Source organism: Emydura macquarii, unplaced genomic scaffold (assembly GCF_026122565.2).
Source record: "Emydura macquarii macquarii isolate MOO-44397 ecotype Brisbane River unplaced genomic scaffold, CSIRO-AGI_Emac_v2 contig_312, whole genome shotgun sequence".
Classification (NCBI taxonomy): Eukaryota; Metazoa; Chordata; order Testudines; family Chelidae; genus Emydura; species Emydura macquarii.
Genome location: NW_027130449.1, coordinates 12,272,780 through 12,297,146, shown reverse-complemented (window position 1 = coordinate 12,297,146; position 24,367 = coordinate 12,272,780). Strand labels below are relative to the sequence as shown.

Sequence of the window (24,367 nt, the reverse complement as noted above, 5' to 3'; positions counted from 1 at the left end):
AGCCAGGGCAGAGTCTTTTAACCCTTCTTTCTTTTCAGTCTCTCTTCCAGCTGCCGGAATTTCGTAGGCTGGTCCTTGGTTATTCTCTCCCGCAAAGCATGCTTGAGAATTGTCGAAGTCGTAGTGTAAGTTCTCGTGGAAACGCCTGACTCTTCCTGGTGACTCTGTAAAAACTGACTTACTGCGTGTAGACAAGGCTGGGAAATTGCTCTTGAGGATAATGAGTTATCACAGAAATGATTGAGGGTTTCTCCTCTAGCTTTTCTCCAAAACTATGAACTACATAGAGAGTGGGAAATCTGTCTCTTGGTGTTCATCTGTTTTGGTGACTCCAGGAATTCAGGACTTGTTTCCGTGCTCTCTCTCAATCTCTCCTTTCCCCTCTCTTTAATACCCAAAGTCTCCAGCTCAAGTCTGAACTTCAGAATATTAGAGCACATTTTGGCCTTCTTATTCTAGATGTCATATTACTTCTGGCACCTCTCTAAACTCCAGATTTCCCACTTTGAGGAACCATTGTAAATCCTTCAGTTCTCTCGTGTATTTGACTTGAGACCAAATCTGATTTCAAGAAAGATCTTAGCGTCATGTGGAAGGAGATATGGCTTCCTAACACAAGTCTGTCTTTTATGAGACTGTCAATTGTATTAATGCACCTTGTGTTGGCCTTGTTAATTTACCTCTTCAATGTGTCCTACTGTCATGGAGCATCTTGTAATACAGTCTCTGAGTTGCTCTTGTTTTTGAATTGCAATAGACTATTGTGCTGTCTTCTTTTTTAATGCAGAAAAAAAGAAATATTGCATTCATGCAGGAACTTCAGTGTCTCTTTGCTTTAATGCTGGGGACGCACCGTAAATTTGTAGACCCCACTGCGGCACTGGAACTTTTAAAGGGCGCATTTAGATCAGCTGATGAACAGCAGGTAAAATGGATAAAACGCCTCTCTGCTTTCCCCAGAACAGCCCTAGCAAAGATATCAACAATCATTTTTCACTTAATGCTACTATAATTCCAAATGCTTGCCTGTTTATGTTTCACCTGAGAAGTGTGTGTAAAACCAACTTTTAAAGGTGCATGACTGTGAAATACACATATATACCAAAAAGGCAATTAAATAGCCAATGTTAAATTTGTCCCTTCACTGCTATCTGAATTGCTGTTGGGGACTTCCAGATTGGGAACTTGACTTCTTCTCCATGTCCCCAGCATAGTTTCCTCTGATTTGGTACACAGCTGGATAAAGTATTCATCTTTGAACTAGAATAGTGGTAATAACATCTAGTTCCTACAGCTCATTCACATGGCTAGAGGTACCACAATGGTTTTGAGACGATATTTGAAAAAGTCTGAGATTTTAATAAAACCTGTTTATATCAAAGCACTTTCTTTGTTGCATCTTTGACTCTCCAATTTCTGGCTCTCTTACAGCAAGATGTGAGTGAAGTCACACACAAGCTTCTGGATTGGCTAGAGGATGCATTCCAGCTGTCTGTCAGTGTAAAGTGAGTTTTTATGTTTGGGTTGTTTTTACTTATTGCCAAGAAAAATAGATTTTTAAAGTGACTGTTTGGCTGATATATGCTAGGAATTTAAATTAATATATTAGGCAAACCAAGAAACCATTTCTTCATTGAACCAGTTAGGATAATCCTTTTCAATAATATTTAGCATTATATGTTTGCATCAGCACTTCTTGCCTAGATATGTGCTTTTAATCAACGCCATAGTGACCTACAGAGTACATAAGCTTTTATGGAACTCTTCAGCATGGATTATCCACCAGATAATAAACTCCATATCATACTGTTTAGAATTACAGTCTGTGGAGTAAATTCAGACTGAGTAATGCATTAACCAGTAGTGTAATCGTTAGAGTTATAATAAAAGGTCTTGACAAGTACATTGTCAAACTGCATGAAAAGCAGCTCCTTTTTACACTTAAATAACTGTTAAGTGTTGATGATTTTTTTTTAAATTCAGAAGAGTAATTTTTTTGTTCTTAGGCATAAAGGGGCGTGTTAAAAAGCGTAAGTTGAGTTCTGAGTGCAAACTTATCCAGAACCAGCAATTATGGGTTAGAATAGAGGTCAAGTATCCAGGACTCCTGGTTTGCAATCCTGATTCTTCCACTGGTTTACTATGTAATCTAGGCAAGTCACTCCAACTTCTGTATTACCTATCTACATAAAAGGGATGATGATATTTACAAAAGCATCTTGAGATCCTTTTCAAGGCACTTGAGAAATGTGAAGTATAATTTATCAGTATTATTGCAATGTGGTGGCTTTTTCTCTTCTTTTGTATTTTTTTGTTTTTGTGTGTTTGTGTTTAGGCACAAAGCCCAAGGCTGAGGTTTAGATTTTAAATTTAAGTCCATTTTAATACCTTGTGTTCTTTTATTTTTTTAAAGGGCGGGGGGGAACTTAAGTCATACTTACCTATTCATTGAGGATTTAAATGCACACCACCCATTCTCTCATATCTTGGGGTTTGGGCCATTTTTGTAGCTTTTTCCTCCAGTTATATCAATGTTAGTTATATTTTGCTGATGCCATCAGAATACAAATTCTAATATATATATATTCTTGTGAAGGCAAGTGTAACTTACCCATATGCTCCCTTTCTGCATCACAAAATGTGCATGCTCTCCTTTTGAAAGCAGCAGCCCTCGAGACAAATCTGAAAACCCAATGGTGCAACTCTTCTATGGGACTTTTCTGACTGAAGGGATCCATGAGGGTAAGTTAGGAACTTTTGGTTTTACTTTAACTTTTTTTTTTTGCATGGTTTGATTGTTGCTGCTCTGTGGATTTATGATATGGTTTATGACACCATGTTATTGCAGTTTCTTGGTGAAATTATCTGTCTGGTTCTTTGCTATTACAGTAGGCATACAGATAAGATTATTATTATATAGTTGTCCTGGTGCTGGTGAATATAATGTTGTCTGTTATTAAAGGGTAATATTCTCTATTAAATGCCCACTTTCATGAGCACAGATTTGTAAAGGGTCTCACCTCTAGACAATATGAGCTGTAAGGAGCGCTAATTTCTTTACAATGAGATGACATGTCTAAACTGCTTGCCTGATTAAAGATCTTGGGTGATTTGCTACAAGCTCTCGTGCAGTGTTACAAACTATTATTTCGGTAGGAAACATATAGTTGTGTATGCTAATATAAGTGTCTGTTAGAGAGGGGAGAGGGGTTTTTTGTTGTTGTTTTAAGGTGGTTTATGGTTTTTTTTCCTTCCCCTTTATTCAGGCAAGACCTTTTCCAAGATAGAGACCTTTGGCCAGTATCCCCTTCAGGTAAACGGTTATCGGAACTTGAACGAATGTTTGGAAGGGGCCATGGTAGAAGGGGAGATTGAGCCGCTGCCTTCCGATCAATCAGTGAAGTACGGACAAAAGGTTGGTTGTATGTATTATTTGCTTTCTTCAAAGGATGCAGTCAGTGTAGTGCAGGGAGGTCCCATTGTATCCTATTAATTTAAAATGGTGACTAAACGTTCTCTTCACCAAATGTAATACATTTCATGGTCAGTCTGTTAAATGTACATTAATATTAAATGTGAGTTGATATCTAAGCCCTAGTTTATTTGTAAAGACATTGTAGTCCAGTGTAATTTACTCCAGGAGTTTACCCTTTTAATAAGGCGCCTGCTTCTGATGTGTAAGTGTGATAAAGTCTCTCTCTTTCTGTTGAAGCCTACCCGTACCTGAGTAGGGGAGAACTACTGCCTCCATATTTTCGGAGGGTAAAAGTTCAGTGCTTAACTCTATGGTATGCCATTTGCAATTTGTATTTTTTTCTCCCTGTTATAATGTGCATTTTTCTCTCTTGTCGTAACTCTTAACCTTCTGCTTGTGCTGATTATTTTTTTCCTTTTTTTAATCACTCAAATCATGAGCTGTTTAACTTCGTGATAAAATAAAAAGTTAAGATACATGTTTTGCATTCAGCCTCACTTTATAGATAAGAGCAATCGAGAAATTAGACAACAGAGAAGGGCAGCTAAAATGATGTGACTGAGGAAAATTAACTTGCAGGCTATGTTAAAAAGATGCTGGCAGACAACACTAAAGAGATGTTTGGAAGGGCTGGTGGTAAAAAGGGGAGAGGAAAAGAAGTTTCACTCACTAGATAAGAGCCTAAAAGATGAGTTGCAGTGACTTGAACTAAACAAAAGATATTTGGCTTCAGGATGAGCTTGTTAATAAGGCCAGCGAACTTTGGAATCGACTGCCTAATTTTTATGATTGCTGCTCCAGTATTAGTGATGCTCAGACACAGTTGAAGCAGATTTCTGTTGGATTGGTGTAGTGGAAAATCGTGGGAGGTGTGGGCAAGATGGAGCTAAACAGGTGATAAGAGAGGTCCCTTTCACGATAGCTTTGAGTTTCTTGTAATAGTTAACTGAAACGTAGGGAAAAGTGTCCCAAACAAGGACGTAAGTCAAGGACTGTCACTTTTCTTTTTAAGAGATGTGATTGGAAAATCTGTGCTCATTAATTTAACTTCCCAGGATATCGTGACTAGAGGACTGCATGATAGGGGACGTGGAAAATAAGGTGCATTTTATCTTTTGAGATATTAGGTGAGTGTTTTGAAGCCTGAAATGTGTCAGGATTAACTAGAAATCTGTTTCTTCACCTAGATAATGTGTATAAACATGTTAGGCTGGCTTTTCTCAAAAGGGCCATGATACATGGCAGCTTCCCTCTATATTCATTAATATTGGCCCTCACTGTAAATATTGTTTTGGTTCTAAAAGTATGGTGGTGCATTTTGATTGCATGGAGGAACTGTTGTGTCCAGGCTTCTGAGATAGCTCTTTCAGAGCAACATTAGCTTAATGTACTGTCAAGATTCCTAAAGGGAGAGTATTGTCTAGCTGGCATGGTGCAAGCATATGTGAGATGTTCTTCTGGCAATGGATGTTAGACGTATTATTGAAAACTGGGAGCCAGAGAAAGTATAAATGCAACTACGAATAACTTTTCCAATGTTGCATTTAGAGCAGCACTCCAGATACCGAGAAGTTAGGTCCGTTGTCTGTGTTTATTAAGCTAAACAGTTTCTGAATAGACTAAGGGCTTATCTTCACTTACCTGGGAGATTCGGCGGCAGTCGACCAGAGTTATGCAAGCTACGCAAAAAACTTGTGTAACTCCCGTCGACTTCTCTGCTTCTGTTCTGCGCACCGTCTTCACTGCACTGCGCTGACGGGAACGACGCAGCGCTGCACCATTTGAGAAGGTGGTCTTAATACGTTGATTTCTGGATCAACTGAGCAGGTCTTCACTGACTGCTTGGTTGATCCAGAGAAGTCAATCTGATGGCAGCGAATTTGCCGCCTTCGGTGAAGACTTAGCCTAAGAGAGTAGTTGCGTGCGCAGAGGCTGGTTAAGGGCTACTCTTTGTCGATGTTCATTGCATGCCAGCAGCATTGTGAAGTGACTCCCCCTCTCCAACGCCCTGGGCCTACATACATTGTTTCAGTATAGCATCTGCCAATTTATTCTAAATTCGCTCCTTGACTTGATGGTAGTCTTTTCAATCTGAGCGCCCTGGGCATCGAATATTGACTTTCTGGACACTATTTAACTAGGTTTTGTATGTTGAAGATCTAAAGTGGAAGTGGAAGTCTTATGTTTTGTAAAATTAGGCTTTCTAAATAGCAACACATATTGATTTAGTATACATTTAGTATGTTTAAGGGAAGAAAGTTATTTGGGGGCAGAGTTACTTGATATAAAATGTACCGTTCAGCAGTTCTCTCAAAACCTATGCCCTCGTTGGGGCATTTCTGTTTTGTTACAGCGTTGGTTTACAAAGCTCCCACCGGTGTTGACCTTTGAACTCTCCCGGTTTGAGTTCAATCAGTCACTAGGCCAGCCAGAGAAGATTCACAACAAACTAGAATTTCCCCAGATTATTTATATGGACAGGTGAGCAGTTGTAAGACTATATTGTATTTCAAAGCTGATTCTCCAAACTTTGTTGTTTGATTCTCACTAGAGAAATAGAGGGGTGGGTGAATTTGTGAGCAGGGAAATGTTAAAAAGTGTGCACATGAGAGACAATGCTGAGCTTAGACGTATGCATATCTCACTGAGTGACTTTTTGGGGGCGGGGGCTACTATTTGTTTAGGTATTTGTACAGCAGTAAAGAGATCATTCAGAGGAAGAGAGAGGAGACCGAGAAGTTGAGAAAGCAAGTAGAACTTCTGCAGGAGAAGTTGGAAAGGTAAGCGAGCAGCCAGATTTTCCCCTTCCCCCCGGGAGTTGTTTTTTTCTCTTTAAACAAGGGATGAAATTGAATAAAAGCTATTTGTGATCAAAATCTTACTTAATAACTATAGTGTTACTGAAATTATAGCCAGCAACTACTAGGCATTTATATTTTATAATAAAAATTTCGGCTTGCTCATACGGTTTTCCCCTCAGTGTAACATGAGGCGTGTGAGAATTCAGTTAACAGAACTCTGCTCTCTTGCTTTTGTTATTTAGATACATGAAATATGGCTCTGGCCCAAGCCGCTTCCCATTACCTGACATGCTGCAGTATGTTCTTGAATTTGCCAGTACGAAGCAACCTTTAGTTGTTCCCTCTACTCAGGACTCTCAGATGATGCCCGCACAGTCCCATGCTGAGAGCTGTGGTCTGAATGAACCTCTAAAGCAAAACAGGTGAGGAAGAAAAAAGTTTGTTGGTTAAAGAGAGAGCTTTCACCTTCGGAGCTGAAGAGTCCTGGATCGTCACTCCAGGAGCTGTTAAGTCGTGTGGGTCGGTTGTCTAGGCACTCAGAGCCTTGGGGATGTGTGTGATGAACCGGTAGTCGGTGCTACTGAGTATCCTGCTCCTAGATGGGTGCTACTGATCTGTGCCGATAACACGCTGCATATAGTTTGTGCTTTTTTCCTCTCCGGAAACAAAGCCAGACCACTGTATTTCAGCAGTAATCTGGAGTTAAATTATGTGATCTCTTTGCACAGTGTTGTAATCTTGTGTGTTGTTTCATCAACCATTAAAATAGTGCAATATTGAATGATCACAAATCTGCCCACCATGAATGGCTTGTGCTCTAAGTTTAAGGAAGTAAGTAAATGAGTTCTCCAGTAGAATGGGAAGGAATTGCCAGTGTCGTGGATTGTGGCTCTGTGCTCTGCTGTGGAGTCCTGTAAGAACTCTAGCTTTCACATCACTTCTTGTCTTGGGATCTGGTCTTCTAGGATGTGACTGCACTTCAATAAGCTTATAGGCGGCCAAGCTATTTCCTGAACAGTGAATAAGTATAAGTCTGGCATCATCTGGAAAGGAAATTTGCTTGTTCAGATCTTGAATATTTTGTTAAAGCAATGCAAACTTGAGTATGCTCTCTGGAAACAGCAGACTGAATAATGTGTCCATCAATATGTGCCTTTGCCTCATAGTGTATTAGAAACAGAAAGTACTGAGAACACTGAAGGTGCAACATCCACGCTCGCAAACCCTCCGCCCCAGCAAAAATTAATGAGCAAGCCGCCCCAGCCCTCCCATTCACCAGCAGAAATGCCTGAATGCCCAGCTCCTTATGTGGTCACTGAGGAGGAGATGAGCCTGGTTAGGACCTGCCTGCAGCGATGGAGGAGCGAGATCGAGCAGGATATTCAAGGTTGGGCCCAAGTGTTTATCATGAATTTCAGGCTTTTGCTAACCTAAACTCCCTCTCAGAGCTGTAGCTGGATAAATCCTGAACCATGCTCCACCCCAGAGGTGGCTGCTTTTCAGCAGTGAGTGTAGAAATAACCCTTATATGTGATGTGATGTGATGTGATGTACGTATATACACACAGGGCCCTGTTCTGTCATAAGATAAGCATGCACAGATTTCCATTAACTTCTGTGGTAATATGTGAAGGCAGGTGTGGGTCTGGATTCTGATTACCTCCATAATCCCATGTCTTTGGGCGGAAGGGGGCACTATATAAACAAAGTTGATGATCGGTGTTGTTCTTCTCGACAGATCTGAAGGACTGTATTAGCAGAATCAACCAATCCATTGATCAAATGTATGGTGACCCTGTCCTCCGTCAGGTAGGAAGTGTGGCTTTGTTAGGTTTACGTATAGGGGCACATTTAAATTATATAGTACTGCTGGTGTGTGCCTGTAGGTCACATTGGTATAATTAGGGGAAGTTGCGTGCATGTACGTAGGAAGAGGGGGGGAAAAGAGTCTACATGTTTGGCCAACGTCACTTTGAAACCAAACAGGTGCATTTCTGAGGAGAGGAATAACTTATTTAGAATGGTGTGTTCTTAAGAAATTAATAATAGGATCCAGGAACCTCAAACAAACCGAACATAATGCATTTAATATCATCTTAGATAAACACTTGCCAACGGCAGTTTCTCCCATTCAGCCCTGCACATGCTAAGATGAATTCTGCAGAGTCCTAGATATCTGGGTTGGTCAAAGACCCTGAGGAATGACCCTCATGTGCCAGGGTAGCCGGGTCGTCGTGGTGCTCGAACACATTTAACACAATTGAAAAATGTCCATTGTATAAAGTGAAATCCAAGTTGTTGGTGGTCAATTTGCTTTTCCTGCTTTAGCCTTTCTATTTTGTTTTAAAAAACTGGCAAAAAATTACCTCTGAGGAAAACTCTAGCCTTTCTTTAGCTCATAAAGGGGAAAGGAATCTGGTTACATCAGAGAGTCGAATGTATGAATGGACAACTGTGAATGTCTTCGTCGACTTTCAGAGAGACCAGATTTTACTTCATCCATTAAAGATAAACCTTGAAATCATGTCCATGTGATTTTTCAGGTTCCTTATCGCTTGCATGCCGTCCTGGTTCACGAGGGCCAAGCAAATGCTGGTCACTACTGGGCCTATATATATGACCAGCCCCGGAAGAGCTGGCTCAAATACAATGACATCTCAGTGACTGAATCATCCTGGGAAGAACTGGAGAGAGATTCCTATGGAGGTCTGAAGAATGCCAGTGCCTACTGCCTGATGTACATCGATGATCAGCTGCCCCACTTCGTTTCAGGTGCTGGAACCAAAACTGCTGGTAATACTTAGTCACTTGTGTAGTGCGTGTTGCTTTCATAGCACTGTGTGATCATTAACCCTCTCAACACCGTTGTGACACTAGTCAGTATTGTCCCCGTTCTGTGGATGGGGAAGCTGCAGCAGAGGGGTTTTAATTTGGCCATGGTCAAAGAAGGAGTCAGAAGCAAACCTGAGATTAGACGTGAGATGCCCCCAGTCCTGTGCTTGTTCATTTCCGGGTTGATACTGAAGTATTGTTTCATATAGCTTGATTAATATCGGATCATAAGAATTGCCATATTGGATCAGCCCCTTGTCCACCTATCCTAGTATCCTGTCTTTCTGACAGTCGCCAGCACCAAGTGCTTCAGAGGAAGGGGAAAGAAACCCTGCAGCAGGCAGATGTGGGCTAATCCGTCCCCTATTAAATTGGGGATGTCCTAATCCCTTAACCTCATGCCTCAGGTTTTTCTTACCATTAACTATAAGTATTCTTGTTATCCTTATAAAGGTCCAGTTCTGCGTTTGTCTTTGTATTTCAGTGTGCATGTATTCTGGCCTTCTCGTTGTGCCTGCGTGCAGTCTGCAAAGCAGTGCTTCATTTATAAGGTCAAACAGAACCTTTCCCACTTTGGCCCCGTCGTTTACATCCTGCTTTTTGGCTTGGCTTCTGATAGCTAGTGGTAACATAATATACAGCCCACTCAGTGCATGTTGTGTATGCAGCCTATGGTCCCTCCTGTTGCCCGAGATGAATTATCACTAATGATAACTGATCCTTGTAATTGTGTGTTTACAATGTGTGAGTAGCTACTTGCAAGCATTATCATACATGTGGCATCGTACAGCTGTTGGCTATGTCGAAGAGCCTAATAATTTCATGCATGGCTCATTTTGGTATAATAGAAGCAAACAATTCAGCAATAGTCATCCTATTCATTGCAGAATCTAGTTAATGGGAACGGGGAAGCTGAAACAAGTTCTTGTTTGTCTTCCTAGTGCTATGACATTTCAGTTTCTAAAATGAACCCATCGTATGGTTTTAATGAGACTTAATATATATTTAGTGTCTTTAAAGACCCCTGTACTTTTAAATATTTTTTATAGAGTCTGGGATAGGGTATTATCATTTGATTGATGAAGTTTGAGATTTAAAAATCAGTGCATCTTGCTTTCTACTCCAACGTGTTTTTTCTTAAGTGATTCTACGCAGCCAAAATGCCATTATTAACCAGTGTCCCATTATTCCTACATATTTCAGTACCTGTATAAAATTGCTCACTATCTGGGAATCCTTACAGTTTCCTACCCCTGGGTTTCATGTAGTGTTTGAAGTATAGAGTTGTAAGCTGAACTCCAAGTTTTCTGGCTATTGTCATTTTAAGCCACACCCATAGCATTATGGTAGCCTCTGGTAAAGAGAAATCTATGCCCTCTTCTAGCCCCAGTCATTGCTTTTAGTGGCTTTACTGAGCCCAGGAGCGCCATGCAGTAATGTACCTTTCTATTGTTGGTTATTGTTTGTATTACCATGGTGCATAAGAGCTGTAATCATTGACGAGGACCTCATTGTGCTAGGTGCGGTACAAACACAGAACAAAAAGATATGATCTCTTGCTCAAAAAGCTGCCCATCTACCATCTTCTTGGACCTTGTTTACGGTGCATCTTGAATTCAAATTCCAGGAGAAAATATTCTTTTACTTCATTATTTTTCCAAACCATTTGATCAATGTTCCTTCATGTTTCTAGATATTCCTAGTTTACAGAGGTATTATCTTACTGCTGTGTGTTCCATTGCTAACTAAAAACCTTGCTTGTCTCTAGATGGTGGTAGTGATGCAGAAATGGGACAGTTTCAGAAAGAAGTAGAAGCTCTGCCGCCTGAACTTCAGCATTACATACAAGAGGACAACTGGAAGCTTGAACAGGAGGTGGAGGAATGGGAACAGGAGCAGTCCTGCAAAATCCCTCAGATAGAGCCTTCAACTACTTCTGAATCTCAGGATTTCTCTTTTGAATCAGGACAAGGTAACATGAGATAGCATGTTTGCAGATCACATCTCTACAATAACTTCCCTGTAATAAATTCCACCCTTATCTGAGCCTTTCGTAATAATTTTGAACGCCTGGGAAAAGCTGCCAACTGAGCTGAGTTACTGAGTCACCATCATATCAGGTGGAAAAAGCTAATGTTCTCTTATTCATGCGAGGTTGTGCATATGTGTGTATTATAGGCATGTCATCAAGTTTGATCACACCCTGTTACATTCAGCTCACGGCACTGATCTAATCTCATTTTGATTTAATTCTTTTCATATTTTGTGTGTTTATTGTAGAATGTTAACCTCTTGAGTGGGAGACCATTCGTCACAGCAATCTTTTATAGAACGAGTCTCTCTGAGTTTCACAAATGTGGTTGTGTATAATATCGCCACTGAAATGCAGTCACTTCTGGAATGCAATGCAGTAGCTATTTAATGGTACACGGCAGTGTTTCACATTTTAGGACAGGAGATGAAGAAGAACCTCTCGTCCAGTTGAAAGGGCAGGGCGATAGTTCATTAATGTGTCTCCCCTGGAATTAAATTTCAAGCTCCAGGACCAAATGTGATGTAAAATGGGGGCTGCCATCACAGTTTGCCAAGTGACACAGAAATCTCTCATCAGATAAGGTTTTCTGCCATGCACAGTCCATAATTCTGTACTCCGAAGAGACGTAATAATTACAGTAATGAGCAGCAGAATGTGTGAGATATTGACCCACGAGCTCAGGGTCTGTTAAGCTGTGTACAAAATCCTTCAGCCCTGATCTACCAGAGCACTTAAACAAGTAGTGCCCTTGACTTCAGTTTGACTCTTTGTGTGCGGAAGTGCTTTGCTTTTAGTCTGTGTCTACACTGCAGCTGAGAGCTCTCTATGTGGACTAGAAGACTTGATTCATGCCCATGGGGTTTGAGCCGTGTGGGCGTTGCAGCTGTGGCCGAGTTTTGCACTAGCTACCCAAGCTCAGACCTGGGGACAAGGTACACTTGAGAGCCTGAGCTGCTGCCTGACTCACAGCGTGCACTCTGCTATTTTTAGCAGGCTAGCCCGAGTGTGTCGCCCAAGGCTGGGAGGCACATTGGCCGCTGTGGTGTAAACCCGCCTTAAGGGAGTGCACAGTGAGTGACCCGCAGCGCGAACTGCCGACTCCTCTGCAATGTTGCCCAAGAGTCGGGTTGTGTGTTAGGAAACATGAACTGGCTCTTCAGTAACAAAGGAGGCTGCAGCCCTTGACCGGGCTGTAGAAAGTGGAGTTGCATGAGTTAACAATAGGGCAGGACATTGGGCCCTGTGCAGCCATCTGATTTACCATTTTCCTCTCACCCATCCGCATTTCTACCTTCCTAGTGACATTACTGAACCTTAATCTCTCTCTGAATTTCCAATCAGACCAGTCATCTGGCAGCGAACATGGCATACGCTCCCTCTCCTCCGAACATGCCAGCATTGCGAAGGACCAGACTGCCCAGGCCATTGCAAATACCGCTGAGTCCTATGAGAAGAACGGCGTAGAGGTGGCTCTGTATGAGGTGAGAACTCTGGGATGTGGTCCTTGAAGCAGCCAATTGTTTTTGCATCCTCTGTCTCTCACATGCTTATAATTCTGCAGCTCTGCTGCATTTAACCCAAGCCCTTTCTACTTTCCTGTTTGGTTTTGGTTTGTTTGTTTGTTTCTTATTCTCTTTCTCCTCTCTCTGCTGCCGTAGCCAAAGGAGGCAGAACCAACGAAGGTCCCGCCGAGAGAAACAGCCCTTACAGTTCAGTCAGAACAGCAACAAGACGCTAAAGGGACAGAGTTTGCTGGCCAGCCCAGCTCCCAGGTCTCTGAAGTGGAGATCCCCAGAGTGGGGAAGATTCTGGTTAGATCTGATGCAGATGGATATAATGAGGAGGTACAGAGCCCAGTGCAGGAGCTAGTTATTTTTTGCTCACTAATCTTTGCAGTTGTGGGTTGCTTTGGGGCTTTCTGAAGATTTGTGGCAAGTAGTGTTATGGCATGCAGTAGGGGTAGTTCAAGTATATTTTCCCCTCTCTAGTTAGGAGAGAAGTGGGGTCCAGTTGTATAGCAATTTACTTGTAAAATAGTTGAAAATGTCAGAAAAGTGACTGTAAAAAACACACACTCCATCTTCTTACTCAATAGAACTGCTACCAATTTTTTTTTTTAAGTTCTCGTCCTCTCCTTCTTGTCATTCGGATCTGAGGTGTTTGTAGGGCACCTTGCTTCACAAGCAGGTTTTTACGTTTTGTTTTTTTCCCCTGCCCAGTAGTCAATGGCTTTGCTTCTGCTTCTCACATCATCATCGTCAGCAGACAGTGTCATACAGTAAATGCCGTGTGACTTCCAATCACAGGTGCTGTATTTGAAAGAGTCCTGTGATGAGGCTCAGTATGCCACATCAGAACCCCTAAAAATTGTCAGTCTTTTTTCTAATTGCAGCTGCGTATCAGCTACACGTCTGTCTGCAAGAGAATTAATTTGTTCGGCCAATTAGTTTACATGGGCATTTATAGGGTTTGGTATGGGTTTAGCATTGTCCTTTGCATAGATCAACATTTATATTTCGTCTCAAGGATTTTATGAATGCAACAGCTCCATCTGTTGTGCTGGATGTAATTTGATTGCGTTAAATAGACACTTGTGTTGTAACGGTAGCACATGGGAATGCTCTGCCTCAGGCGCTTCTGTTAAATGGTAGTTTTGCAAGATTCTCCACAGTCATGTATTGGGGGCATGTTTAGTGTGCTCTGTATTTTCACTCACTGTTGAATTGGGGAGAAAGAGAATGCAGGAGGAGTAGTTTGGGTGGCATAGTGAAGGGTTTAAAAGTCTATAGCAGCCTGGGCCGTGCATACAAGGGGTGGACTTGCACACAGTAATTATAATAAAATTAAATTTATAGTCAAATGGCAGCTCTGGGATGTCCCACCTCCACTCATATCTGGACAACTTTTCTTTAAAACTCTTTACCTCTTTTGAACTTCCTTCTTTTATCACCACAGCTTTTTTTCTATTCCTCTCTGTTTTTGTGTGTGGGGTTTTTGTTGTTCTTGTGGTAGGTGATGCTTAGCCCAGCCATGCAGGGTGTGATCCTGGCTATTGTCAAAGCCCGTCAAACCTTTGACCGGGATGGGTCTGAAGCAGGGCTTGTTAAGGTATCCTTTTATTTTCCTTTTCTTTAATGTTGTAATACACAGGTCTGATATCTTCATTGAAAAATATATGCTATTTCAACCTATTAAAAATGGGAGTTGGCTACTTCTCTCTCTTCCTGTGCAGATCCTGTTCAACTAAGCTTTTTTTTCTTTTTTTTTTTTTTTTCTTTTTTCTATTCCACATTTCTGTTTATCCACTCCATTACTTGCATTGAGAGGACTCTATTAAAGAGTTATTGTCAGGCTAAAAACATTATATTTTACACACATCCTTTCTTGTATTACAGATAACCACATAGATTGAAAAATTTTCAAAACTCTGACTTACTTTCCACTCTTGCTACTGTTTGTTTCACTCTTTGCAATTCTCAGTTTAGACAAGGAAAATAGATTATTCTGTTTCTAATCCATTAATCCATTTCTGGTTCTCATGCTGGAACACAAGAATGCAGGGTTTAGGTTGCACAGAATGTTTTTGTTTAACACATGCATGCATGCACACACCATTTGGAATTTAAGATGGATAATACAGAAATATTTCTAGTAGTCCTGGTTTTGGAAAAGTTTGTTGTTGCCCTCTCCCCAAACCTGCATTTTTGGCCAGATTAGACCTAATGTCCATTTAAGTGAACAACCCCAAAATGTTTATATCTAATGCAAATGGGGTGTGTGGATGAGTGTGTTAGGAAGGAGTGTAACCCGAATCCTGTGAACACTTAAACAGATTTTTATCTTTAGTCCCATTAGTCAATGCATCCCTTAAGTAAATTTAAGCATGTGTGTTTGTCATAGTCTGTTTAAAGCAAAGGATTGAGAGTCAAGAGGCCTGTGTTCTCATTTCAATCTGATCATGACTTGCTGTGGGAGCTGGGCCAAATCACTCCAGTCCTCTCTCTCTCTCTCTCTGTCTCTCCTCAAGTGCAAAAATGATACTCTCCGTACCTATCTCACAGGAGTTTGTGAGGTTTAATTAGGTCTGAAAAGCATTTTGGAGTCCTTGGATGGAAGGTGCTATATTCGTGCTCCATATAATCATCACCAGAAAATACAAATTAAATCTTATGTCACCGGGACATATGTGGTGTGTAATTAAATTTGGGCCATAAATGTGCACATTTACTGTAAGAATTTCTGTAAAATATGTCCCCCTAAGCTATTGCAATGAGAAGAAGGACTTGAAAGCGGTAAATATTCCTGAACAGAGCGTGAATCATTGCTCGTTTGGGTTAGATTTTGTAGACAAACTATTGACATTAAATAAGAAGAGGGCTTAGGAAGATTCACCCATCTTACTGGCTTCCAGTAGTTATAAATCAAGGACTTTCTATAATTGCAATGCAGAACGAACATCAGGCAAGGCTTTTGGTTTATTGTCCGTGATGTATTATGCTCAGGGTAACATTTTGCCAGCTACATTCTTGTTCCTCTTCCATTTGAACATGTCCGGGACGTCTCTAAAGAGTTCCTCAAAATGAGCACTTGGAGTGGGATGTTCAAAAATGCCTGAGGGAGTTAAGCATCCAACCCCATTGAAAGTCAGTGGAGCTGGTACCTAGCTCCCTGGGGTTCTCTTATAAAGGTGATGTTTTTGCTGAAGGCATAGATTAAAAAGATGGATGAATCAGATCATAGCGGAGGTGGTATATCGGTTGGGTGGAACTGTGCTCTGAGTTGGTACGGAAAATCTTCTAAAGATGCCTGGCTAATGTGTCTCTTGCTCACGTGCTCAAAGGTCACACTGATCACTTTATTTGGGGGGATAATTCATTTCTGACCCCAGCCAGGTTGGCAGGGACCTTTGGGGCTTTTCCACTTCCATTGCATTATGAGGCGTGGTTTGCCTGCTGGGATCAGCTGAGGATATCTCACCTAGTCGGGTCCCTGCCATCAGAGGGGCTTTGGGGGCAGCTCGGCCACCCCTGTTCTCTGCGGGAAGCACGCCGCAGTGCAGTCTCCTGAGCCCAGTCAGGCATTCGTTGAACTGAAGTTATTGGGCTCAGAATAGGGTTATCTGGATGAAACGTAGTGGCATATCACATACAGGAGGTCGCACTAGAAGATCTAATGGTCCCTTCTGGCCTTAAACTCTAGGAATTTTTTCCCAATGGAGGATACCCTAAGTCATTGCCAGCTAACGTCAATAGCAGTTAGACGTCTTTGCAGCGAATCCTGCCAAGTCGCAGGACAGTCCTAATAAACCTTCCTACTGCGGGTTTCAGATTCACTGTGTGCAGCAGTAGTAAAGAATAGGCACTTAGCATTGCTTGACTTTGACAGGCGTTCCATGAAGAGTACTCCAGACTGTATCTGCTAGCCAAAGAGACCCCGAGCCCTCACAACGACCTCCGTCTGCAACACGTGCTCATCTACTTCTTGCAGAACAATGCTCCCAAACGCGTAGTGGAGCGGACCCTCCTGGAGCAGTTTGCGGATAAAAACCTCAGCTTCGATGAAAGGTTTGTGCCAGGGGATCCAATAGAATAACTTTCTGATTGGGGGTTCTCTAGCTTCACCCTTCTCGAATTTCTCTGTCTGTTGTACTGAGCAGGTCGATTCGCATCATGCAAGTAGCACGAGCTAAGCTGAAGGAGATTGGCCCCGATGATGTGAATATGGAGGAGTATAAGGTAAGGGACTAGAACATTTTCCTTTTTCTCGTGCCTTAGTGCTGGAGGTGTCCCAAAGCAGCGAGCGTGAGCAAGATCGTGGCAGTACAGTGATGCAGACAAACAGCAACTGTTACACGTCCATTGGTGACTGTTATGTAGTCAGAGGCAATAGAACCGGTTTCCTGAGGGACAAGGAGTGCTGAGCAGCACACAGGGGTCTCGGTTTAGCCCTATCGCTTCTGAAAAGTACTGTGGGATCTTCAACTTGCTCCTGGAGCAGCCAGTGTATATGATCAGATGGGAGCTGTGTAGCTAACCTCTTCTCCCGGGCTCCCTAAAAGAGCATCAGGGGGGCTGTTTGCATTTTCACACTTGTTCTAGAGGACTCATTCTGAGCTTTCAATGTGGAGTTAAACATTGCCAGAGACATCTGACTTGGCCAACGTGTTCTTGAGCTGGATGGGGAAGCAGAGAGGATGAGCGTGTTGGGAACTTGCTCTGAGCTTGAGTGAGCTCATGTCCCATGAAAGAGGCCTCCCTGCCAGAGGCTAAATGAGCTGAGCTAACATACCCGGTTTTGCTGGCGGGGCGGAGGGGAACTTGTCCCAGACACACACGCTCGTGGAAGCATGATGTTGACTAACCTGTCGTGTTTCCTGTTACCCTAAGCAGAAGTGGCATGAAGACTACAGTTTATTTCGCAAGGTGTCTGTTTACCTGCTGACCGGGTTGGAGCTCTACCAGAATAGAAAGTAGGATTCATTTAATTATTTTAAAATTTTGGATGAAGTTATGGGGTAACTGATACCTAAAGGCCCCTGCTCCTCTGCTAGTATCCCTCGCTCCTGACATGCAGCGCCCCTGTGTATTCCAATTTGGGGCCCCTTGTGTTTTTTCCAATGTACTTTGTTCCTAACCTGCCAATACCCCTTGCTGTACAGGCTCAAAGCTGACCTGGAGCCAGCGCGTAACTATTGTGCTGAGTTAATAGATGGTTTTGTGGCATGGCCTCTTACAGTTCCCAGCTTGTTTTCCATGAGCACAGCTTTGCATTCCGGGCCTCGGAGAGGATGTAGTGCGCTAACTGCCATTACTGCTTGGCTCTTTGGAAAGTTGGAGGAAAATTAAACTCTCGTGTTTGAAAACAGTTTGACTCCTACAAGGAAACAGAGCTCCCTGGAACTCTGACCTGAAAAGCTGGGCTTTTTCTCCCCCATCCTGCAACCAGTATACCATATAGAGAGCTGTGTGGAGAAACATCATTTCCTTTCATGGAGGATTTCAATATGGCAGAATTTGGATTGTACCAGTTCGGAACGTAAACCAAAAATATTGGAAGTCTCTGCGAAAGGAATAAGACCTGGCTCTGGGGTAACTTGCTCAGTAGGCTGCCCTGGAGCCATGGACCCTGGAAACCCTGGGGTCCCCGACTCTGAGGCAGTCCACCAGGCGGGTACGTTGGTGGAAATCAGGCCAGCCAGGGAGGTCTCCATCAGAACTTGGTTGAAATTTAACGATCTCATGAACCATTTAGATTTAGAGGAACTGGCAATTTCTGACGAAAAGGTGTTTCATCAGAATTCTTTCGACCAGCTCTAAATACATCCTTGGAGTCTGTAAAGAAAAATACTGTTCTCCAAACTCCCAATGGTGCCTTTCATCTCCAAGTTCCAGTTGAAAGCAGGGAAAAGCTAGACCAGAGGCTAAAAATTGGGATTGAAAACAGAGTGCAAAAGCCTCCCTGAGGCATACAGAATGCAAACCTGCCTAGCATGGGGGCTGCTTTTGAGGTTTGATGAATGAAAAAGAGAAAAGGGAGCAAATAACACTGTTTACTGAAGGCGAAGTGTTTCTCTCTGTTGGGGAGCAAGTGGGCTATCTGTCCTGTGTGGACAGCTTGAATGCAGCTCTGGGAATGTGTGAAACCCCGCGTTATGGACCACTAACACCCTTCTCCTCTTCCAAGGTACCACGAAGCACTGACCTACCTGGTGTATGCCTATCAGAGTAACACCACCTTGCTGATGAAAGGACCCAACAGAGGGGTGGATGAATCGCTGATTGCTTTGTACAGAAGAAAATGCCTCTTGGTTTGTGTCTTTGAGTCTTAAATTGAAAGTGAATAATTTCACTGGCAGATGGGTCAGCCTTAAATACATCAACCCTTCCAGCTCTGCAATTTCAGTTCCCGTCTACACATTCTCTTCACCCCAGGCTGCCCAAAGAAGCAAATGTATCATGCACCTACTTACAGACACCATACAAGAACTTGTCATTGAAACATTCTTTCAGAGAGGGGGTGGATGCTTTGGAATTTCCAGGCATTTGCTTTTCGCCAAAGCAATATCCATATTCTTCCCTCCCTGTGGGGAACCAGCATTGCCCCTTTCTTTGTGACCAGTGTTGGTCTTTTGCTGAGCACTGGGTGATGTGGCTTTCCTTGGGAAAGGAATAAGCAGCACTAGACAGACTTATTTTTAGTTCTTGCTTCATTATGACCGCTCAGGCCAGCGTAACTATATCTAAGGCACCTATTACCATGACATCTACCCCTTCCCTAGTGCCAGCATTAGCATAAAAATCTAGGAAGCAAATTTCACTGAAGTGATTGAGTTTGGATCTCAGGGAATCCACTTGGTATTTGTGGATCAGAATCTTAATGTCTCAAAGCCAAAAGTTATGTGTACACTTTAGATCTAATTCTGGAACAGTTTGTTCTCTGATCTAATCTTTCTAAAAGTTACATTCTCCTCTTGGTGCACTCATGCAGCTCCCGTTAGTCCGTGTATGTTCCATACATAGCCATCAGGTGGAGGAGGCATGGGTTGAGTGCAGCTTTCCCAGTAGCCTGAAGTTGGGACTTTCTTTTTCAAATGTCTTTGACTCCTGATTCTCCCACAGAAGCTGAATGACATGGCAGCGGGTCTGTTTGTAAGCAGTGAGGAGACGCACGTGGCGGAGGGCATTAACATCCTGAATGAGCTGATCATCCCCTGCATGCACCTCATTATCAATAATGACATCTCCAAGGATGACCTGGATGCCATTGAGGTCATGAGGAACCGATGGTGCTCTTATCTGGGACAAGAAGACATGGATGGTAGGGAATTGCTGACTTGCTTGCTTCGCTTAAAACCCTATGTTCTGAGTGGTCAGGATGTTCTGTAGGTCTTCATTAGAAAAGGACTTTAGAAAAGGACATTTAAAACCCTTCCTCCCAATGTTAGGGTTTGCCCTGTGTATGTCCTGTGTCTGGGAATTTGTGATTAGACTTGTGCCCAAAAACATGTGCTCATATTTAGAGTAAAATGTGATGTGGAACAATTTGGTGTTTGTCCTGAAACTACACAAAATAGATTCTCAACCATTGAAATACTAGAAGTGAATGATTTTAAAACATGTGAAATAGGTACCTTGATCTCATCAGTTCCTTGTGATCAGAGCTTTAACCTAGATGTCAGCTGGTGTGGTTTCATTGACACTACCATTAGCAGATTTTGTTGGTTTGTATATGATCGCTCACCTGTAAAATGAGAGCAAAGTCTAAGCTGCCTAAAATGACTGGGTGCATTTGTGCTTCTGAGCCATGTAGTTGGTAAGTGATGCACTCCGCCTTCACGCAGGAAATGAGACACACTGACAGGAACTTTTCCTAGCAGCGTACAGCTTCATAACGACAAATCCTTCTACAGTATCCAAAGGGTTTGAGGAATGGATGGGGGAAGCTAGCTGTGTCAAGCTGTGAAGATTCTTTGTCATGGATTGCCAATTAATCCTAGAGTATAGTGAGGAGAGGCCGGTCATTCTGTGTCTGAGTTTCAGTTTTGGATACCTGCGTTTGTTCTGTATTTCCCTGCATGTGCTGAAGTTAAGCTGCCTCTCAGCCTGGATAAGAGAACAGAGTTGAGGCTCTTAACACTGCTCATTTTAACCAGCAGAGGGTAAACTTGCTCCAGGAGAGTGAGGTAGAAATATGGAGGATTGTTCTCAGTGCTGTTGCAAAGTAGAAAGGCTGGAGAAACTTGCTAGCACTTTGACTTCCCCAAATTTGACTTTGTTACAAACTCTTTCAGTTAATGGAATCCCAAACAGTGAAACTCGAGAGTTGAGAGGAGCAAAACTCAGCGGCTTTCATCTCTCATTGGTGTTGTGTGGGCCAACTCTATTGTCGGCAGTCTGTTTGTTCATGTTGTACGTAAAATTGCTTGTGCATTAGATTAAAAATCAACCTATCCGAATTAAAAATGGGTGTTGTGGTAATGCTTTTAATTAAGCACATTCACCTGGAGAGTCTTGAACTCCTTAAATTAATTACCTGCTAGTGAGCTGGTCTGCCAAATGCTGAAATAGGCAGAGAGTTTCTGCCAGCACCTGGTGTGACAGGAACAATCCTCCCACAGGGAAAACCTTTCCATTCCACCCTTGACCGGATAGTGAGGTCAGAATTTTGTATACAGTGCAGTTCCGATTCATTTTGTTACGGGGTACTTCACCAATTAGAGAACTGTGTCCCTCTCTGTTTGATCTTTTGTTGGGGTTACAATATTACATTCCCATCACACTCAGGGAAGGGAGTTTCTGCTTTTAGTTTTGCATTGTCAGATGGTTATAAGTTTGATCCACTGTCAGCACCTTTTTCCCTTTGAACCATATGATATTGGCTACTGACAGAGACAAGATATGGGACTTAGACAGACCAGAGGTCTGGTCTAGGATGACATTGTCTCTCCTCCATAAACCAGTACTAAGCTCTATATGCTTGAGGTGAGCAGTTTTTGGCTGTGGTAGGTGGTTATCTAAAAAGCATAGCAACTTTTTTGCTTAAGACACTAAAACCAGCTGCAATTGGCCTTGTTTGGTAACTGCCTGTTCCGGTGCATTTGACTCTTACGTCCTCCTCCTCCACAGCGAACCTGCAAATGAAGCTGGGCGAACTGCTCCCCAGGCTCCTGGACTGCTCTGCAGAGGTCATCATCCTAAAAGAACCCCCGAAGATCCGACCCGACTCCCCCTATGACCTCTGCAGCCGCTTCGCAGCCGTCATGGAGTCCATTCATGAGGCCTCACCTGTGACTGTAAAATAAACTTCCGACTTTCCAGCCCTAGATGTGCTCCCTGCTAACCCACCTACTGGTGCGGTATCCTGCCACCAGATGCTGTTCGAATGGGAGAGGGATGAGAATTGGGATATAAAGACAATTCAGATCCAGATGTAAACTGTACTCTTGGTGTCAATACAAAGGAGTGAAAAGCAGTATTGCACTTTTAAGATACGGTTATCAGTGACAGTGCAAAGGGCAAGAATCACTGTAGTAAGATGGTATAATAGATGGCTGACAATAACAGCTGCTGCTCCTCCCCACAACAACAAAAAAAAGGGTTGTCTCTCTGTTTCTTGCCGCTTTCAAAAAATGTCCCTTAGGCACAGATACTAGGGACAGTGACAACTGCAGAACGGGAATGGTTCCTTGCCGGAGCCCACGCTAAAAAGTGTCATTGATTTGTCAGGCAGGTCCACACCTTTCTAAATTCTTAGCTGACAGAGCGTATAACTCCAGGTCGCACCAAACGACTGCTGGCGGGAGTCTGAAGGGGGAGTGGAGCGGCAGCGAGGGTTGATGGAACACGCTATGTATAAGAGAGGCAGGCAGTCATCTGTGCAGCTGTATCTTTTAGTTGAGTGAAGTCAAACAGGAAGTTACGTTGTCTCTTGTCTTTTTAACAGTCAAACCAATATGCTGGGCTCTTCTTGTGGGACAGACAAAAGCAAATAATGGCGGCGGTGTGTGATGGAGCCTAATTTTAAAGATTGTCTTCTGCACAACATCAGTGTGCTAATAATTGTGGTAATCGGTGTGTTGGTCACCGGTGTTTGTCAGTGTAGGCTGCGTGCGTGTGTCCCTATGTAGATGCTGTCCCAGCTCTGATCAGGAAACTGAGATGGCTCTCACGATCAAAGGAGTCGACACGACCACGGATTAGCTGAGCGACGAAGGCACCCAGGCCAGGTTTATTGCGTGCGGCACAATGAGAAATGAGTTACAGAGTATCTCTGGTTCAGTTTCGCATAGGCGGCATTACAATGGCCTCGGCCCAACGGCGGGACTTTCCGTTATCCCCTAGACCAGACGCCAGTATTCCCTCTGACGCCCTCTTTTATACACTGTTACAGACACTTTCGTTCTGCCCCCTTTGACATAGGTAGTTGCCACCCTCCTGACGTAGTCTAATACCACTTTTTTCCATTGACTGGCTGATTTGGGCAAAACAACTCCAAGTATCACATTTTGTCATTTCTATCCATAAAAGTGTCATTTTAGAGAGTTAGTATCTTGGTACCTCCGATACCTGCTACATATTTTAGTAATATTTTGGCAATCTTGCAGTATCAGCACTTTCCTGTGCCAATTTCAGTTAACTTGAGTGACCCCTCATACTTCTGTTCACTCGGCTTTTTCCATTTAGGCCTTAGCCTGTTTTACAGGCCTTAAGCTCTCACTTCTTACTACAATAATCACTAACTTGTTCCAGAAACAAAACCCCCAAAGGAAATTCCAGTCTCAGATCTGAAAATAGCTCCTCCTCCACCCAGGTTATTGATGAGAAGATTGAGCACTGTACACCTACGGTTAGAATAAAAGTGTGTATATTTGTATTTTTTTGTAAAAATGTACTGGCGGGATGAGGGGGAGAAACACAGTTGGACACTTTTTAAAGGCAGCCTGTGTTTTATTTGAATAATGACAAAACGTTTGGAATAAATGGCGAAGTAAATACCTATTTGAGAAGAGTATGCAGGTTTTATAAATGTGCAATAAAAACATTTGTTTTATTTTAGTGTGACATAGCTCCTCTTGGTTTTTTTTCCTTTGCCATCAAGTTCTAAAACACTTCTATGCCTTGGTCTGAACAGAGGAAACAAGAACATTGGCCAACAAGATAATTTTATCCTTTCTTAAATTACGAAGATCGGAACTGCAAGAAAGCTTTGAGGCTGACCTAACAAATCTCTGCTAGTTCCTCTGTGAAGAAAGAATGACACCTAGTGGCAGAAAGGTCTCTCTCCTTTGTCTTTTGTTGGGTGTTGTGCTGGGGATTTCCAATATCTGTGTGTGTGTGTTTGTGGGCCTGTACAGTTTATGTTGTTAGCCAAAGGTTGTATTGTTGTTTCAACCCCTCAGTCATCAACATTCGGTAAATTTGTCACTAACGGCTGGCAACACCGTAGTTTGTAATCACATTTTAACATGCTGTAAATTGTAGTGTAGAAAAAGCAAAAATGTGGTGTTAGTCATGTTCTGTTATCGGGTTAAAAATGGCAAGTAACAAAGCTAGGGTTTAAAAACAACTAGCAAAAGCATTTATTGTTTGTCTGCACTACAGTTTTCAATCTTGTTTGTTGACATGTTAAAAACATGATGAGAAGTTACAGTATATATGAATCTTTAGTGTATTAGTTTCTTGTGTCCTCTAAAATGTAAGTTAAATAAGGGTGGAGCTAGCTGTA

At 42.5% G+C, this 24,367-nt stretch overlaps 1 protein-coding gene across 8 annotated transcripts in view; it reads left to right on the top strand.

Annotated features, from left to right (window-relative positions):
- Positions 1–23,703, top strand: part of USP28 (ubiquitin specific peptidase 28) — a 41,890-nt gene extending 18,187 nt beyond the window's left edge. Inside the window, exons 6-26 of one of the 8 annotated variants that reach the window (XM_067565644.1) lie at positions 39–125; positions 788–925; positions 1,432–1,505; positions 2,666–2,742; positions 3,267–3,415; positions 5,829–5,956; positions 6,160–6,255; positions 6,519–6,698; positions 7,443–7,663; positions 8,015–8,085; positions 8,820–9,048; positions 10,877–11,080; positions 12,485–12,624; positions 12,802–12,987; positions 14,156–14,251; positions 16,529–16,707; positions 16,800–16,878; positions 17,533–17,612; positions 18,827–18,950; positions 19,762–19,960; positions 21,769–23,703. In XM_067565644.1, coding sequence (XP_067421745.1) covers positions 39–125; positions 788–925; positions 1,432–1,505; positions 2,666–2,742; positions 3,267–3,415; positions 5,829–5,956; positions 6,160–6,255; positions 6,519–6,698; positions 7,443–7,663; positions 8,015–8,085; positions 8,820–9,048; positions 10,877–11,080; positions 12,485–12,624; positions 12,802–12,987; positions 14,156–14,251; positions 16,529–16,707; positions 16,800–16,878; positions 17,533–17,612; positions 18,827–18,950; positions 19,762–19,960; positions 21,769–21,944 — 2,913 coding nt within the window. In that variant the 3' untranslated portion in view covers positions 21,945–23,703. Of the gene's footprint in view, positions 1–38; positions 126–787; positions 926–1,431; positions 1,506–2,665; positions 2,743–3,266; positions 3,416–3,712; positions 3,789–3,827; positions 5,957–6,159; positions 6,256–6,518; positions 6,699–7,442; positions 7,664–8,014; positions 8,086–8,819; positions 9,070–10,876; positions 11,081–12,484; positions 12,625–12,801; positions 12,988–14,155; positions 14,252–16,528; positions 16,708–16,799; positions 16,879–17,532; positions 17,613–18,826; positions 18,951–19,761; positions 19,961–21,768 lie in introns of those variants that run through there. The other 7 variants (XM_067565637.1, XM_067565655.1, XM_067565646.1 and 4 more) reach the window with 7 other exon arrangements.
- The last annotated feature ends 664 nt before the right edge of the window (positions 23,704–24,367 follow it).